Consider the following 19,762-nt stretch of genomic DNA (forward strand, 5'->3'; position numbering starts at 1 on the left):
TCAGCTGCCTTTCACACCGTCCTGTCCCCTCCCCGATAAAGGGATTTTGTATCTTCCTCAGGATCCCCAATGTAAGTACCCAGCATTGGGGTTTTATTGGGGTTTTATTTGTCGGCACAATAAACAGTTTTAAATGATATTATGCCATGGAGTTTCTTTTTACCATTTTCCATGTGAGGAGACAGCACCAGTAAGCAGCTTTGAAAAGTGATTCATAAGCGTATTTGACCAAACTTAGCTGTGAGCAGCCATGATTAATCACTAACTCCAGTGTGAAACGTGTAGGCTGCTATCTCCATTGTTTTCTTGTACCCTGCAGTGCATTTGCCATCTGTTTTAAAATAAAGACAACCCAAGGTTTTTTTTGGTAGTGCGGCTGTCCATTCTTCCAGCCTCTACAATTTGCCTTGTCAAAAACGCTTGTAATCTGCCAAAAAGAAGCTCATGTACTTTTTTGAGCTTCAGGCGTTTTGCTTCAGGCGACAGACTGCTCATATGTGAACAGGGGCCATTGAAATAAATGGAATTTTGCTTGTTGAGTATTTTGGAGCTCCAGAGCTCAGCGTTTTACAAGCTGAAAAGGTGTGAACAGGGACTTAAATGTCTTTGAGTTTGTTGGAATACATCATGGTTCATACAATATTTTTGTACAACAACTACAGATATATTCTTTAGCCAGTAGATGGCTGTGTTTATAAGTTTTAAGCGGCATTTATGACTATACTCTATGTCAGGGGTGTCAAATTTATTGGGGGCCACATCAGCAGTATGGTCAAAGGGCCGATTGTATCTGTAGGATTATGTGTCCGCTCTTTATTATCATAAATAATTGTCACTGCATTTGTTTATTACTGGTTTTACAGAGTGCAGGGTTCAGGAGTTTGCTGCGTACGGAGTGCAGGGTACAGGAGTTTGCTGCGTACGGAGTGCAGGGTACAGGAGTTTGCTGCGTACGGAGTGCAGGGTACAGGAGTTTGCTGCATATGGAGTGCAGGGTACAGAAGCATGCGACATCTGACCTCTGCACCCTCCACTCTCCGTCCATCTTCCCACCTCTGCCTCCATAGCCCCCCCCCCCAAAAAAAAAAAAAAAATCTCACATCTGGCCTAGCTCTGGTACCTCACTGTGTATGGGGATCTCTGTGTCTCAAGCTACAACCCGCTGGATAAAAAAAAGAACAAAGCAGTCGGAGTTGTGAGGGACTCACAAGCCAACCGCGGATGCTCTCAACTCGGAAACAGCCAGCGCTGCTAGAGGGACTGAGGAGGAGAGAGAGTGGGAGAAATCCCCTTGGAGATCGGCTGGCTGCACATGCGCTCACACAAAGCCGGCACCGCTCGCGTGATGGAGGATGTTTACTTTTGTTGCCTGAGGGACAAAAGAAGTGGTGGTGGCCGCCGTCCGTTGCGTGGGCCCCATGACAAGGCCTGGTGGGCCTTGTGTTTGCAACCTGTGCTCTATGTCTTCTTCCTGAATAAAATTAGTTTCAGCTGAGGTAAAAAGAAACTAAAAAATATTTACAAAAGCCGAGATGAGAGCTCCACCTATTGGCTGCTCATGTAAATATATCTATATGTGATTTAATTCCTATTTGTATAACAAAAACACGTAAATCTATTACATTTATTTTATTTTTTATTTATTTTCTTGATAAATAAAATACTGTATGTACAAACCACCATACAATACCATGAGTTAACAACGTTTTTTTTGTTATTATTAAACCTATTTACACATTTTTGTAACAGGGTAGTCTGGAAGAAAGAACATAAAGGGAGATGTTTAAAAAGGAGGAATGTCTATATACTGTGCAATTATCTGACCTAATGTAATGTGTGGCTGCACAGCCATATTACTCTGATGTCATATTCATTAGCAAGTGAAATTTAAGGTTTATCCGTAAGTTGGTGTTTAGATATGCCCCATTGCTTTCTTTACTCAGGACTTGAGTAGAGATGAACACAGAGGATACTGGTCCCTGTGATAAATGTGCTCTCAGTACATATTCCCATTGGACAAACTATTGATAAATTATTAAATATTAAATGATATTGAAAATATAAACAGATAATGTACACAGTATATCAGGCATGCAGTAAAAGAAAAAACTACCGGTATATGGATCTTTCTGCTAGGAGATGAGTTAGTGCCTACTCATCTGATTCCTCCCTTTATAGGTTAACACAGGCAGGGGGCCGACATAGAGTTAAGATGTCACTGTGTAGGGACACTAACAGCCATTTCTTTGTTTTTAAATGATACGTACTGTTTGCTTTCCAAATAAATATCTGTCTTTTATTTTAATGCAGGAATCGGCTCTTAGCCAAGAACAAAATGTTCCCAAAACAAAACGTCTACTTTCTCTGGACACATTTAGAGGGTAATGTACAGTTTATAATTTATGCTTTTTAATGTATAGATACAAGATACAAGACCTGCGGTAGAGCCTAGGGCCTCTCCTACTACCTTATCAATAACCGTAACCAGACAAACATTGCAGCTTACTTTTAATTTAAGATTCTAAAGGTAAACAGAGCTGCGCTGACCATATACATTCAGGGGCAGATTCACAAAGGAGATACGACGGAGTATCTCAGATACTCCGTCGTATCTCTCAGAGTATCTATGCGACTGATTCATAGAATCAGTTACGCATAGATAGCCAGAAGATCCGACAGGTGTAATGGACTTACACTGTCGGATCTTAGGATGCAATGCCGCGGCCTCCGCTGGGGGGAGTTTGCGTCGTAAACCAGCGTCGGGTATGCAAATGAGGAGTTACGGCGATCCACAAAGATTTTTCCCGTCGTTACATCGTCGCAAGTGTTAGATTTCCGTCGCAAAGATAGGGCACCTTTAATATGGTGGAAAAGTACTCCACCATGTTAAAGTATGCCCGTCTTTCCCACGTCGCTTTTGAATTATTTAAAAAAAATATATTTTTCCCGGCGTAAGTGTTTTGTTGACGTCGCGATTCACAAAACGTCGGCGCGTCGTAATTTCGCGCAAAGCACGTCGGGAAATTTGCGACGGGAGCATGCGCAGTACGTCCGGCGCGGGAGCGCGTCTAATTTAAATGGTACCCGCCCCATTTGAATTGGACCGCCTTGCGCCGGACGTGTTTACGATACACCGCCGCAAATTTCCAGGTAAGTGCTTTGTGGATCGGGCACTTAGACTGAAAACTTGCGGCGGTGTAACGTAAACGGTTTACGTTACGCTGCGCCACGGGTATGTGAATCTGGCCCTCAGTGCCTAATTGTGCATGTATATATAAAGTAAATGGAAGTCCACAAGATCATCAAGTGAAATCATCAGTTGAGCCCATAAGAGTAAATGTCCATTGATTATTATTCGTGACAGGTTATTCCACCACATCAAAAGTGCACCTCCACTACATAGAAAACATGTTTACCAGATGGCAAGCTTGGAAAACTTGCAGCTAATACCCAGCCAAGGCCTTTAGCCTGGGGAGAAATCTAATGCCAGCTCTAGAAGGGATCTCACTCCGTATGGGAAAGGCCAACCAGATGTCTCACCACTATCGCAAGGACCAAAGTGTACACCTCCATTTTTAGCTTTAAAAGGCCAATGAGCCTGTCTGAGGAACCTGAGCCATTGGTGAATGCATGTTCCTATTCCAGTAGCCTTTGGCATACCTAAAAACTCAAAGCCACCCGGCTGACCATGATCCTGGTCCAAAAGAGAGCGCATGAAAGGAAGCACCCCTCCCCATTGTGCGCGATACTATCTCAGACCACACCAGAGCCAGAGCTGAGCATAGTTTCCAGATACAGATGAAAATCCTCTTGCATTTGGCACACTACCCAGGTTCTTTGTTGCATATATTACCAAAATCCCAGGGGGGCCCCACCTGCACAGTTAAAAATCCTGAGGAGCGCCTTTCCCCTAACCAAAAGATTTGTATCTCCCATTTATCCAACTCTAGGACCTACCTGATTTCTGAAGATTAGAGCACCGCTCCACAGAAAATCTGTAGGAATGTCCTACAGCCCACACCACACATTTACCTAAATTCCAAAAAAAAGAAGGAAAATAACAAAGAAAGCAAATAATATTTATCACCACTGTTGGTGATAAAAAAACTATTGAAGTCTGGCCTAAAGTAAATGCAAAACCTCTCCCATTGACTGTTGCCCCTACAGTACCTGTGAGCCTCTGTTGCAGCCTTTCTTTTGTGTTATACTCCTTAAGCCCTGTACACACGATCGGATATCTGATGGAACCTAATTCGATGGATTTTTTCATCGGATATCCGATGAAGCTGACTTTCATCAGTCTTGCCTACACACCATCAGTTAAAAATCCGATCGTGTCCAACGAGGTGACGTAAAACACTACGACGTGCTGAGAAAAATTAAGTTCAATGCTTTCGAACATGCGTCGACTTGATTCTGAGCATGCGTACATTTTTGACCGATGGATTTCCCCACAGACGATTGTTTTTTTCTATCGTTTTTTTAACCATAAGAAACATTTAAAACAGGTTCTATTTTTTTTTCACCGATGAATAAAAAAACGATGGGGCCCACACACGATCATTTCGTCCGATGAAAACGGTCCATTGGTCCGCTTTCATCAGACGAACCGATCATGTGTACAGGGCTTAAGTAGGCAAGCCAAGTCTTTCCAAGCATACACAAAAAAAAAGGACAGTACCAGAAAAATGTACAGTCAAAAGAACCACAATCATGAGCCTCAGGGATATACTAAACCAAAAAAACATACATTAAAGAAAAAATTATTCCAAATTTAGAAAAATACACACGTTTTATTAATCACATCATTAATAAAAACCACATGAATCAAATCAAACGTAGAACCGCTTTCCATCACCATAAAAAGAAAAGACAACCAGAAATTGTGTCTAGACGCTACACTCACATATATACAGTCCAATTATTACCCTATGCAGTGCCATTCCACATGCCTCATGTTTGAACAGAAACTTCTGGCATTGGATGTGAAGATATAGGGGCAGATCCACAAAAGTATTACGCCGGCGTATCTCTTGATACGCCGCGTAATTTCAAATTTTGCGCGTCGTATCTTTGTTTTGTATCTTCAAAACTAGATACGACGGCATCTCGGCTAGATCGGACAGGCGTAGGTCTTAGTACGCCATCGGATCTAAGCTGCAATTTTTCGGCGGCCGGTAGGTGACGTTTCCGTCTAATTCCGCGTTGAGTATGCAAATTAGCTAGTTACGGCGATCCACGAACGTACGTCCGGCCGGCGCATTTTTTTACGTCGCTTGCGTTCGGCTTTTTCCGGCATATAGTTAAAGCTACTGTTATGAGGCGTACTCAATGTTAAGTATGGCCGTCGTTCCCGCGCAGAAATTTTAAATTTTTTACGTCGTTTGCGTAAGTCGTTCGCGAATAGGGATTTGCGTAGAATGACGTCACCGTCGGAAGCATTGGCTTGTTCCGGTTTAATTTTGAGCATGCGCACTGGGATACCCCCACGGACGGCGCATGTGCAGTTAAAAAAAAGAGTTGTTTACGTTGGGTCATGACGTATTAACATAAAACATGCCCCCATCACAGCCATTACACCACCAAAGATACACTACGCCGCCGTAACTTACGGCGCGAATTCTTTGAGGATTTGAAAAAAAAGAGTTGCGGCGGCGTATCTTAGATACGCTGCGCCCGTCTTATTATTGCACGCAGGTACGTGGATCTGCCCCTTACTGTGCTATAGGCTGTGTGTAAAGTCTAACAAATGACACCATGAAACTACATGATCAATGCACATCCTATGTAGGTGAAAAACACAAAGTGCCGGTAAGAAGAAGGCCTTTAATACCTTTAGGCCACTTGCACATGCAGCTTGATAAAGCTCAGTACAGTATTTTTTATTTTTTACTGAGCTAAAATACAGTCCTGTTCATAATTGTAATGTGCCTATGCACAGAGGTTCGTAAACAAGCGGTGTGCATTCTTCAGTAATACAAATTTGAAAAATCAAGCTTTTTTGGTCAGAAATGTACGCCTCATGCGTGGTTGGGGCGGGGCAACTGGTGGCGAGTAACTCTTCAGGTCAGCCCAGGACTTGAAATTGTAATCCCTGCTATAGGTCATCAGTTAAAGTGGTTGTAAACCCCTACAGACCACTTTTTGCTACAAGAAAGCCTACAATAAGGCTTACCGGTAGCTACACTGGATATCTTTTAAAAATGTGCGGTTTAGGAGATATATACACTCAGGGTGGCACATAGCAGGCTGGGGTGGTACAGGGCAGGCTGGGATTGCACAGGGCAGGCTGGGCATGTCAGCTAAAAAAAAAAAAAAAACGGGATGGTGTCACCCCTCTAGCGGGTGCCACCCGGTGCGGACCGCACCCCCTAGCAACGCCTCTTCCAGAGGCCTAGTGATTTAACAGCTTGTACTGATGGTCAGGGCTCCTCACATGAGCTGCCTGCCACTCCAGTCCTAGGCCCTGCCCCTCTTTTAGAACAATCTCCCTGGAAGCAGGGGAGGCGCCTCAGAACTAGAGCACAAGTGGTCACACCCACTGCTACACTAATCTCCCTGCCCCCAGATCAAAACAAGCAGGCCTAGCCTGAAGCATGGGCCTGCCTAAATGTACCTGCGCTAACAGAAAAATCCTATTCTAGCACCTACCTACGGTAGAGGGTGCTACACTAGGTACACCACTGCTGTTGCCAATATCTGCTATACATTTTCCACTATTGCCTATAGGCAGGCACAAGAAGACTTTGCAAACTACTATATCAAGCCCTGGAAACTAATATTAGGGTCTGTCTGTGAATGGTAACTGTTTTGGCTATAAAATAGCAGCTTTTATTGTGTTCTCCACTCCCCAGTGATACTATACTGCAGTATATGTAAAATAAGTCCCATCTGTATCTGCAGACACTGTAGAGGTGAAGGAGATGTGTATTATGCATGCTGGCTTTCTTGCAGTCTTCATTTATCTGATGAAGTGCTGAGAAATTGGCATATATTTATATATTTTCTAGTACTTTACTGCAGAGATTTTTTTGTCCAGTCATTGTACGAACACTGCCAGCTAGTCTGCAGAAATAGCTGCTAATGATGTGGAGGGATTGGACGCTATGTCTGGTGTCAGCTTAGATGCAGATCTCTGTCCCTGATTGGAACACATGGTATATGTGTAAAACACATGGGCACGGTATATATTTACATACCTGGGCACAGTAAATATTTTCTTATATTGTTCTAGTGAAGCTTCTACCCTTTTTTTTACATTTTAAAAAGGATCGGGCACTTTGCTTCACTATTGGCAATTAGTTCCACAATATAATCACTACATGTCATTTAAAGTAACATTAAAGTGCAAAAGGATGTCAGGAGAATGGGGGCGACTGTCTTGTACTTGTAATGTCAGCTTTAAGAATGGGTTTATACCTTGGACAGCACAGTGGGTTAGTGGTTATCACTTCTGCTTTGTAGAACTGGGTCCTAAATGTGAAGGGAGGGGCATGTGATTGGTGTTATTAACGGTCCAATTAGCAGGAATCCAGACCTATAAAAGAAAGAAAATGCGTCAGTTGTCACAGCCGTTTTGGAGCATCTGAAGAAGCAACATCCTTCCCTCCTTGTCGCGGCTAAGTTATGAGGTTTTGTCCTTTTCTTTTGAAAAGGGACTTCAGTGTTATGGTATTGTGGTTTGAGCTTTAATAGCTGAGCCATATTTGTATTGTCTTGGAATTTATTGAAGACAAGTATTTATTATATTTATGATATATTTATAGTTGAAAATATTTTATTGATACTTATAATAAAGGCCGCGGCCATTAACTTCCACATATTTGGTATTTTATTTATTTAAATTATTTAATTTAAGTATTTAAGTGTCGAATTATGACTAGCATTCCATCCCTGTGCCTGAATGGGTTTCCTCTGGGTACTCTGGTTCCTGCCCACACTCCAAAGACATACCAGTGTTAATGAAGAGGTGGAGACTCAGCTCCTTGCACAGATGGAAAGGGCTGCAAGGGCTGGGACAGTGATAATAATGGGGGATTTTAACTATCCGGAAATTGACTGGACAGTTAAAGGGCAAAAATTTATAAACCTATTAAAAGACAATTTTATGGTCCACTTTATTGAGGCCCCGGCTAGGAATGACGCTCTGCTGGACTTGGTGGGCCAGATCCACAAAAACCTGACGTAACTTAAAAAATCCAATTTAAGTTACACTGGCTTAAAGTTTCTACCTAAGTGCCTGATCCACAAAGCACTTATCTAGAAATTTCAGGCTGTGTAACTAAAATTCCGCCGGCGCAAGGCGTTCCTATTCAAATGGGGCGAGTCCCATTTAAATGAGGCGCGCTCCCGCGCCGGCCGTACTGCGCATGCGCGTCGGCCGTACTGCGCATGCGCGAAGTTACGTTACGCCGAGTTTTGAGGATCGCGACGGCTTAAAGTAGCGTCGGGGAAAAAAAAAATGACAGCGGCATGCATTCCTGAGGGAGAACTCCATGCCAATTTTCAAAGAAAAAACCGGCATGGGTTCCCCCCCCAGGAGCATACCAGGTCCTTAGGTCTGGCATGGGTTGTAAGGAGACCCCCCCACGCCGAAAAATTGACGTAGGGGGTCCCCCTACAATCCATACCAGACCCGTATCCAAAGCACGGTACCCGGCCGGCCAGGAAGGGAGTGGGGACGAGCGAGCGCCCCCCCCCCCCTCCTGAGCCGTGCCAGGCCGCGTGCCCTCAACATGGGGGGGTTGGGTGCCCTGGGGCAGGGGGGCGCACTGCGGGCCCCCCCACCCCAGAGCACCCTGTCCCCATGTTGATGAGGACAGGACCTCTTCCCGACAACCCTTGCCATTGGTTGTCGGGGTCTGCGGGCGGAGGCTTATCGGAATCTGGGAGTCCCCTTTAATAAGGGGGCCCCCAGATACCGGCCCCCCACCCTAAGTGAATGGATATGGGGTACATCGTACCCCTACCCATTCACCTGGAGGCAAAAAGTTAAAGTTAATAAACACACAACACAAGGCTTTTTAAAATATTTTATTATTCTGCTCCGGACGCCCCCCCTGTCTTCGTTATTAGCTCAATTACCAGGGGGGGCTTCTTCTTCCGCTCTCCGGGGGTCTTCCGCTCTCCGGGGGGGGCTTCTCCGGACTCCGGGGGGGCTTCTCCGGACTCCGGGGGGCTTCTTCCATCTTCTCCCCTCTTCCGCTCTTGACTCGGCGAACCCCGGTTCTTCTGCAGCTCTCCGGTGCCTTCTTCTTCAGCGCTGGCTGCCTGCTATGTTTGTGTGTTAGCTCAATTTCAAACAGGCAGCCGGCGCGGTCTTCTGTGGCGTCAGGGTCTTCTGTTCTTCCGATGTTGTCTCGTCGCCTGTTGTCGCTGTAATGATGGAAGCGCGCCTTGCATCCCATTTATATAGGCATCACCGTCCCATCATGCTCCGGTAGGTACCCACGTGGTGGGTGCACGTGGGTAGGCACCCACCACGTGGGTACCTACCGGAGCATGATGGGACGGTGATGCCTATATAAATGTGATGCAAGGCGCGCTTCCATCATTACAGCGACAACAGGCGACGAGGCAACATCGGAAGAACAGAAGACCAGAAGAGAAGATGACGCCACAGAAGACCGCGCCGGCTGCCTGTTTGAAATTGAGCTAACACACAAACATAGCAGGCAGCCAGCGCTGAAGAAGAAGGCACCGGAGAGCTGCAGAAGAACCGGGGTTCGCCGAGTCAAGAGCGGAAGAGGGGAGAAGATGGAAGAAGCCCCCCGGAGTCCGGAGAAGACCCCCCCCGGAGAGAGCGGAAGAAGAAACCCCCCCCAGAGAGCGGAGAAGACCCCCGGAGAGTGGAAGAAGAAGCCCCCCCTGGTAATTGAGCTAATAACGAAGACAGGGGGGGCGTCCGGAGCAGAATAATAAAATATTTTAAAAAGCCTTGTGTTGTGTGTTTATTAACTTTAACTTTTTGCCTCCAGGTGAATGGGTAGGGGTACGATGTACCCCATATCCATTCACTTAGGGTGGGGGGCCGGTATCTGGGGGCCCCCTTATTAAAGGGGACTCCCAGATTCCGATAAGCCTCCGCCCGCAGACCCCGACAACCAATGGCAAGGGTTGTCGGGAAGAGGTCCTGTCCTCATCAACATGGGGACAGGGTGCTCTGGGGTGGGGGGGCCCGCAGTGCGCCCCCCTGCCCCAGAGCACCCAACCCCCCCATGTTGAGGGCACGCGGCCTGGCGCGGCTCAGGAGGGGGGGGGGCGCTCGCTCGTCCCCACTCCCTTCCTGGCCGGCGGGTACCGTGCTTTGGATACGGGTCTGGTATGGATTGTAGGGGGACCCCCTACGTCAATTTTTCGGCGTAGGGGGGTCCCCTTACAACCCATGCCAGACCTAAGGACCTGGTATGCTCCTGGGGGGGAACCCATGCCGGTTTTGTTTTTTACAAATTGACGTGGAGTTCTCCCTCGGGAAAGCATACCAAATGCCGTCGCTGCAATGGGCCTTTACAAGGTGTGACTAACTTTACACTTTGTAAAACGAGCCCTAATTTTACACTTGCAAAATAACACTTACGGCGCAAAAAAGAAGCTAGAAAGCTTTGTGGATCGCCTTAAGTGCTAATTTGCATACTAGCAACGGCATTTCGACTCGAAATGCCCCCAGCGGCGGATGCGGTACTGCATCCTAAAATTAGACAGTGTAAATCAATTACACATGCCGGATCTTCTGTGTAACTTTGGAAAAAGCCTTTTGAGGATCGTTTCCAAAGTTACACACAGACTGAACAGCACTTAAGTCGGAGTATCTCTTTTGAGGATCTGGCCCGGTAATCTCAAACCAAACAGAACTTATCACCAATATTTATATAAAAAAAACATTTGGGCAGCAGTGACCATAACATGATTTCGTTTAATGTTAGCTGTAAGCAATAAACGTGTATGGGAAAGATAAAAACACTTAACTTTAATGCTTCATTTCCACTGGCGTTTTTACAGCCACTGTTGTTAGCCTTTTTTACAGCTTAAAAACGCCTGTCCATGTTTATTTTGTAAAAAAAAAAAAAATTTTTTTTTTTGTGAGCTGCAGCTTTAAAAATGCCGCGGTCACGTTTTTGAGCGTTTTTTTAACGTCTGGCGTTTTTACAGCTCTACTCTGGAGCTTCAGAACGCCCTGGTCCCGCGTTTTTTTTACAGCTCAAAAACGTCTATGCCACTTGCAGCTCAAAAACGCCTATGTGGGAATGAAGCCATAGAATAACATAGACAGGCGTTTTTAAGCTGTAAAAAACGCTCAGAAATGTGGCTGTAAAAACGCCAGTGGAAATGAGGCCTTAGAGAGCAAATTTCCAAGGATGAGGGTTGCTCTCCAAGACTTAGGCCCCATACACACGAGAGGATTTATCCGCAGATACGGTCCAGCGGACCGTATCCGCGGATAAATCCTCTCGAGGATTTCAGAAGATTTCTATGCGATGGCGTGTACACACCATCGCATTGAAGTCCACGCTGAAATCCTCTGGCGATGACGTGTCGCGCCGTCGCCGCTATTATGACGCGGCGACGGGCGCGACGCTGTCATATAAGGAATTCCAGCATGCGTCAAATCATTACGACGCGTGCGGGGAATCCCTTTGGACGGATGGATCCGGTAAGTCTGTACAGACGAGCGGATCCATCCGTTGGAATGGATTCCAGCAGATGGATTTGTTGTGCATGTCAGCAAATATCCGATCTGCTGGAATCCATCCCAGAGGAGATTTCTCCGCGGAAACAGATCCGCTGGCGTGTACACACCATAGGATCTATCCGCAGAAACCCATTTGCTGGGATTTATCTGCGGATGGATTCTATCGTGTGTATGGGGCCTTAGACTGGGAGGGAATATTGGCATCAATGGAAATGGGAATTCTTCAAAAAAGACTGTATGAAAACTCACTGCAAAGTATATTCCTATAGGCAATAAGTTTAAAAGGCTAAAAATAAAACCGATGTGCCTCACGGCCAAAGTTAAAATGGCTAGAAATAAGAAGAAAATAGCTCTTAAAAAATATAAAAGTGAAGGAACACTATCATCGTTTAAATGCTACAAAGAATATAACAATATGTTAAAAGGGAATCAAGGATGCAAAAATTCAAAACGAACGGCTAATTGCAAAAGATAGTAGGACAAAAATTCTTCAAATATATTAACGGTAAAAAGGTAAAGTCTGAGCATATAGGCCCTTTACAAAATAATCTAGAGTGGGTGACTGGGGACAAAGAGAGGGCAAATTTATTAAATACTTTCTTCAGCTCTGTGTATACAAAGGAGCATAGGGGACCTCATGTCCATAATGGGGATGGTATTGACACAGCCCCAAATGATCCGTAATGGCTCAAAAGTGATATGGTCCAGAAATATTTAGACAGAATATAGGTGGATAAAGCATCAGGACCAGATGGCATCAACCCACGGATCCTAAAATAATTGAGCTCTGTCATTTCAAAGCTATTGTTTCTAATTTTTAGGGACTCATAAATGATTGGAATGGTACCACTGGATTGGCGTAGGGCCAATGTGGTGCCCATATTTAAAAAGGAATCAAAGTCTTTACCAAGTAACTATAGACCTGTAAGTTTAAATTCTATATTAACTTCGGGAAGATACTAAAGATTTTAATAAAAGACCACATAGACGAGTTCTTGCTGGAAAAAAATATTTTAAGCAACAGACAGCATGGATTCATGAAAAACATGAGTTGTCAAACAAACCTGATTTCTATTTATGAGGAGGTAAGTAAAACCTCGGACAGAGGGGTGGCTGTGGACGTGGTATACTTGGATTTTGCAAACGTCTCCACAGGACGTCTCCAATTTACAAGCTGACCTCAATGCACTGTTTAACTGGGCAACTAAGTGACAAATTAGGTTTAATGTTGATTAATGTAAAGTTATGCAATTGGGGGCTAAGAATATGCATGCATTATACATACTAGGAGGAGTACAACTGGGGGGAATCCATAGTGGAGAAGGATCTGGGGGTTAAGGTAGATCATAAGCTCAATAATTGCATGCAATACCAAACTGCGGTTTCCAAAGCGAGCAAAGTCCTTTCTTGTATTAAAACGGAGTTCCGGCTTTTTTTTTAAAGTCAGCAGCTACAAATACAAATACTGCAGCTGCTGACTTTTAAAATATGGACACTTACCTATCCAGGGCGCCCGCAATGTCGGCACCCAAAGCCAATCTGCCCCTTGGTTCTCTGGTGGATGCACCGCCATCTTCTGTAAGGGAATCAGGAAGTGAAGCCTTGCGGCTTTACAGCCTGGTTCCTTACTGCGCATGCGCAAGTTGCGTTGTACATCCTCACTGGTCCTTGTTGTCTTCTAGGACCTGTGTGTCTCCCAGAAGACAGTAGGGGGGATGGAGGAGGGGTCGCACATGGCGTAGATATCCACGGCTACCTCGGCTATGTATGCCCGGAAGTGGGAGAAAATACCTGGCTTAGATGGGTATCTGCTTCCCCCTCCCCCCTGAAAGATGAAAGGAAAAGTGGAAGTTTAATTTTTGGGTGGAACTCCACTTTAAGAGAGGCATGTACTCCAGAGAGTCACAGGCTGAATGGAGGGACAAGAACTGTAAAGGCTCGTACACACAATGTGTTGGAAGGGTTTTGTTGGATAATCGGACCGTCTGTACGCTCCATCGGACAATTGTTGTCAGAATTTCCGACAACAAATGTGTTGGATGGTCATGCTCTCAAATTGTCTGACAACAAATGTGTTCCATCGTATTATCCGATCGTGTGTACACAAATCCGTCTAGCTAAAATCCAAAGTACAAACAAGCAAGCTCCGAACCAATGCTAACCATGAGACAACATTAGCAGAAGTTGCCCAAAGGGTGGCGCTAAAGAGCTGGAAAACAACGTAGTTTCATGTATGAAATAAGGGTAAATAAAGCGCTATCATCAACCTTAATATTATTGCACGGTGATCCAATATATACTGCCAAAGTGATGAGGCTGGGTTCACACTATACTACACGACTTTCATCCTACTTTACTCTGCGACATTGGTCCTACATTGATCCTACATTGGTCCTACATTGATCCTACATTGGTCCTACATCCATCTGACTTTCATGAACAGGATACTACTTTGATCCGACTTTGCCCTGCGACTTGAAGTCCGACTTTCAATGAGCGGGGATCCGACTTGGCCCTGTGTTTGATATGAATCTTGGGGGGAACTCCACGCCAACTTTTAACAAGAAAAATGGCATGGGCTCCCCTCCAAGAGCATACCAGGCTCATGGGTCTGGTGCGGATTTAAAGAGGAACCCCTACGCCACAAGAAAGGTGGAAATGGGTTTTAGAGTGAAATTAGATGATTGCGGTGGAATTGTGTGGGTATTAGGTATGTGATTTATGGGGGGATTGATGACGGTTTTATTTTGCTGAATACTTTCCCGGATTCCTTCAATTTTATTAATGAAATAATCCGACAATTCATCGCAAAATTCTTGTGAATCAGAATTAGGGGCTTCTAGACAGGGGTTCATGGTCTTGGTGACAAGATTGAAGAGTTCGCGGGGGTGGTTTAGGGCATTGGTGATAATGTTGGAAAAATGTTTTTTTTGGCTATAAAGATTTCTTTATGGTATTTTTTTGTTATTTTCTTATAAATGGTGTGGTTTTCGTCTGAAGAGCTTCTTTTCCAGGCTGCTTCAGCTCTTCTGCGCTCTTGCTTTAGCAATGACAGCTGGTCGTTAAACCAGCTGGAGTTGTTTTTGCGGATGCACATTTTGCGTTTTGGCGCTACTAAGTCGGCTGACTGTAGTAGAGCTTTGTTGATGGAGTCAATAGTTTCTGTGGCTGTTTGATATGGTTGGATTGTTTTTATTTTGTTCCCTAATATAGTTTTGAAGATTGCCGAGTGGAGCTTTTTCTGAGATCTAGTCCAGTGTGTTGTCACCAGTTTTACCGTTTTTTTTGAGAGACCATTTTTAATAATTATGAATTTTATGGCATGGTGATCAGTCCATGGTTGAGGCTCATTTTCTAGAACATTGATATCCAAATCATGTCTGAAAATGAGATTGAGCGTGTGACCTGAAGTATGCGTGGGCCCACATACTAGTTGCTGCAGACCTAGTCCTTCCAAAAGGTCAATGCAGGTGTCGGCGATGGGGTCCAGTGAGGAGTTGGCCCAGAGGTTAAAATCACTGAGCAGCAGGAGGTGTTTGATATTTAGGGTATAAGTGGAGATAAATTCTGTCAATGACATGAGCAGGTGCGTTTTTGGGCCCGGTGGGCTATAGCAGAGTAATATATGGACGGTGTCCTGGGGATTTATATGTAGTTGCAGAGTGAGGGTTTCCATGAATGGAAGTGAGTTCTGAAGGTCTGGTTTAGTGATCGAGAGGTGAGTCTTATGGATCACCGCCAGGCCCCCCCTCTTTGCCCCACTCTGTTTTCTGTTAGAATGCGATAATTCTCTGGCACCAGTTCTTCTAGAATGGTATTACTGTCGGCTGTAAGCCAGCTTTCTGTGATAAAGAGGCAGTCTAAATCGTTCTGTAGGATGAAATCGTGGATTTCTTGTCAGTGTTTTACTGCCGATCTTGTATTGACCAAATCGCATGATATGTGCTAAGGTTGGGGTGAATTTTTGACTGTTGATCGTCGATTGATCTTTAACAGTTGCTCATTCCTTAGAGCTTTTTTGGTGACAGCTGGTAATATTGAGGCGAAAGGCTTTAGACCCCAAATGGTTTCTGCAGAGTATGTCAGATTAGACATAAACGCAGAAAAAACGCTGAGGAAGGTGATTGTTGATCGGGGAGGTATTCAATGGTGATGGGAAGGAAGATTTACAAGTGGGATCCCCACTTGCCAAACCATCCCTCCCCGTTTGATCCAGAGGAAGGCGAAAAAAAACCTGGCCATGCTATGCCAATCTGCAGTGACAGGGGAAAAAAAAATCCTTCCTGATCCCTCAAGGGCGATCGGAGAGCCCTGGATCAAGCACTGAGTAGTGGTAGTCCCTAGTTTTGACAGTGTTGGAGCTAATGATAAAGAGGGGGGGGTATACACACCCCTGGATTTACAGGTGGGGACCAAATCCCATTTGAGCTGGGGAAGTGGGGTGGGGGTATGTCCAAGTGATATCATGTTTCAGGGGTGTAGTAAGATGGCCGCCAGACGGGACTAGACCCGAACCGGGGGCTATGCCGCTGGGTGCAGGCCTGGTTGCTTGGAGGAGGAGGCTCTGGGGCATTGAGGGGGGGGGCGAATGGAGATCCTCCTGGGGCAGGGGGGGTTTGTAATCTTTGATGGGGGTAATTGGGTGTGAAGCCGCGGACTTTCCTAAAACGCGGCCGCCGCGGGATTGTACAGGCTGTGGCGGGGTTGCGGAAGGAGGGGAGTGTGGTGAGCGATGGCAGGGAGAATACACTGATCGTAGTTGAGGCGGGGTGAAAATCCGCCGATTAATCCCCTATGTTGGGGCGCATCCGCGGCTTATCCTTAAAAGGACGGCCGCACACTTGCCCCAGGGGAGGTAGAGAGGCCTGAGAAACCAGGGCCTTACCTTGGTGGTGCTGCGGGAGGGAGCGGGAGGCAAAGGGGGAGGAAGAGCACTTGTCCTGGGTCCTGTGCAGGGGAGCTGAGGAAAATCCCTGCCTGGCTGGTGCTAGGAACCACACGTCCTACTCCTAGGGCGTGTGCTGATTACTAGCTAGCACCAGTTCTCGCCCTGGGAGAGAGCAGACTCGTGATGCAGTCCTGTGTGTGCCTGTAGCTTGAGTGTGAACTAGGCATACATGGCTTGAGCAGGTCTTGTTCCGATGAGGACAGGGCCTTTTCCCGACAACCCTGGCCGTGGGTTGTCGAGGTATGCAGGCGGGGGGCTTATCGGAATATGGGAGCCCCCTTTAACAAGGGGGCTCCCAGATACCGGCCCCCCACCCTAGGTGAATGAGTATGGGGTACATCTGTAGGAAAAGTGTCCAAAAAAAATAAACACACTACACAGGTTTTTAAAATATTTTATTAGTCAGTTCCGGGGGTCTTCTTCCGACTTCTCTGCTCTCCGGGGGTCTTCTTCTGACTCCGGGGGTCTTCTTCCGTCTTCACCGCTCTCTTCTTCTGCTCTCCGCGCTCCCTGCGCTCCCCGGTTCTTCTCCCGCTCTCCGGTGCCTTCTGCCAGGCTGCGCCACGGCTATCTTCTTTGTAGCTCTCTTACTAGCGGTGGCCAGCCCAGTCTTCTTCCGTCGCCTTCTTCTTCCCTCTTCTTTTCTTCCGGTGTTGACTCGACGCTCCCCCCCCACTGTAATGCCGGGTGCGCGGCTCGCAACGATTTATATAGGCCTCTTATGACGTCACAGTCCCAGCATGCCTCGGGTGGTGACGTCACTCAATGGAGTGAAGTAGGATCAAAGTCGGACCAAAGTAGTACAGGGAGCATTTGCATGTGTCGGACCAGTTAAGACAGCTCCCATAGGGAAACATTGATTTTCACACATCATGCGACATGAGCTCCCAATGTCGGAGCATTTGTCAGACTAGTGTGAACCCGGCCTAATAGTTCAGTGAATATATACTAAAGGTAGTAATAAATAAAGTGCTTTCAAAATAATTTGAATAATGTGCTTTCCAAAGTTTTGATAATAAAGAGACAAAGTCAGACACCACTAGTAGGTGAAATTGAATTCAGGAGGGTAACAATACCCAGATGTTCAGGTATTCAGATCTCCAAATGCTGTAATGGATGGCTCTCAAACCTTCATTACTTTTCAATCCTTCATATACACGTGTTGCTCAAAAAGAAAAGAATGACAAACTCAACAGTAGTTTCATGTATGTTGGCTGAAAAAGTTCTGCCGTCTGTATGAAGAACAAGTTCACGCCCAACTCCCATTGGACAAAATTCCACGGATTTGTCCGATGGAAGTCCGATCGTGTGTATGAGGCTTTGGACTGGATTCACACTTGTGCGTTGCGTGTTTGAGCTCCGTTCTATTTGCCAAGTTCTCAATCAGCTGTTCAGCGGATCCACTGCATTTTAGCTGCGGATTTGATGACCTTGGAGAGGGGAGGGAAGTCTCGCCACTGTTATCATGAAGGGGAACTTCACACCAAATTTCAAATAAAAAACCGGCATGGGTTCCCCTCCATGAGCACCCTGAGAGTGGGAGTAGAACCGGAGAGCATGGAGAAGGGTGTGGAGAAGAGGCCGGAAAGTCGGAAGAAGACCCCCAGAGTCGGAAGAAGACCCCAGGAGCTGCCTAATAAATGACTTTAAAAACCTGTGTAGTGTGTTTTTTATTGACATTTTTTTCCACCAGGTGAATAGGTAGGGGTACGATCACTCGTCCCCATCCCCTTTCCTGAGCGGCCGGGCTGCGCATGGATTTGGGGTGGAACCCCGTGCCGTTTTTTCGGCGTACGGGTTCCCGTTAAAATCCATACCAGACCTAAGGGCTTGGTATGCTCTTGGAGGGGAACCCATGCCGTTTTTTTATTTGTAATTTTATTTTAAATTTGGAGTGGAGTTCCCCCTCATGATCCCTGTTCAGAACGCAACACATGTGCGAATCAGATGCGTACCCATAGAAGATAATGGGCCTGAATTCGGAACCTGAGCCATACCACAATGCCTAGAAAACGCACACATTTTTTCGGCAATGCACAGTGCGAATGCATCGCACATATGTGAACCAGCCTCATTAAAATCATTTTATAATGTTATGCGAATTGGATGCGGTTTAAGCAGCAACCAATTCGCATAGGGGTGAACCCGGCCTCAGTGTTACCAAACTGCAGAGAAATATCAAGTCTCTTGACCTGTCAGACTGGGCAGTCCTGTGTGGCAGGGCTGTATAAATCTTACAACTGAATGGACAGTATATATATATCTGCTATAAATCCTTTAGCAGATATAACAGCTTCCATAGACCCCTTTCACACTGAAGGTGATTTTCAGGCGTTTTAGCGCTAAAAATAGCGCCTGTAAAGCGCCTCTCGAGCAAAGTGCTTCCACACTGGGGCGGTGCGCTTGTATACAGTGTATACAGTGTATACACCGCTCCTACACCACCCCTGCCCTTGAAATCAATAGACAGCGCTGTATCGTGCTTCGGCAGTGTCGCTTTACGGGCAGTTTAAACTCTTTCCTCGGCCGCTAGCAGGGTTAAATGCACTTGATAGTGCCTGATAGTGTCCGAAAAGCGCGAATCGTTTTTTACTAACAGGAAATCAGCTAACACAGCCCCAAGGGTGGCGTCATCCGAATGTAACTTCCCCTTTATAGTGCCGTCGTACGTGTTGTACGTCACTGCGCTTTGCTCGAGTATTTTTTAAAAACGATGATGTGTGGGCAACATCGTTTTAATGATGAAGTTGGAAAAACGTGTTTTTTTTTCATGCCGAAAAACATTGTTTTTTTTTCATGCCGAAAAATGATCGTATGTACGCGGCATCAGTCTTTTGGTAAGCACGTCTTTTCTTTTTCACTTCGTTATGGTTAGCGCTGGCCAGAACATACATAAACTTAACGGCTTAAACATCAACTTACTTTTGACTGTCCTTGCATTTTCCTGTTGTAAAATTAACATGTGTTCCAGCACATTTAAATAGAGAGATATAAACAGGCCCTCCTAGGGTATGACACTGTACATGGTCCTCATCTTCATACAGTGATCATGCAATGTAACGTCAGTCCCATAGACATAGAATGTCATCATGACATTTTATTGCATCACGTTCCTCATAAAACCC

General features: G+C 45.7%; 1 protein-coding gene across 1 annotated transcript in view; it reads left to right on the forward strand.

Annotated features, from left to right (window-relative positions):
• The window catches only part of LOC120910441 (heparan-alpha-glucosaminide N-acetyltransferase-like), a 468,708-nt gene that overhangs the window by 149,375 nt on the left and 299,571 nt on the right, over positions 1-19,762 (forward strand). Inside the window, exon 9 of the mRNA XM_040322198.1 lies at positions 2,311-2,381. Coding sequence (XP_040178132.1) covers positions 2,311-2,381 — 71 coding nt within the window. The remainder of the gene's footprint in view (positions 1-2,310; positions 2,382-19,762) is intronic.

This window comes from Rana temporaria, chromosome 8 (assembly GCF_905171775.1).
Source record: "Rana temporaria chromosome 8, aRanTem1.1, whole genome shotgun sequence".
NCBI lineage: Eukaryota > Metazoa > Chordata > Amphibia > Anura > Ranidae > Rana > Rana temporaria.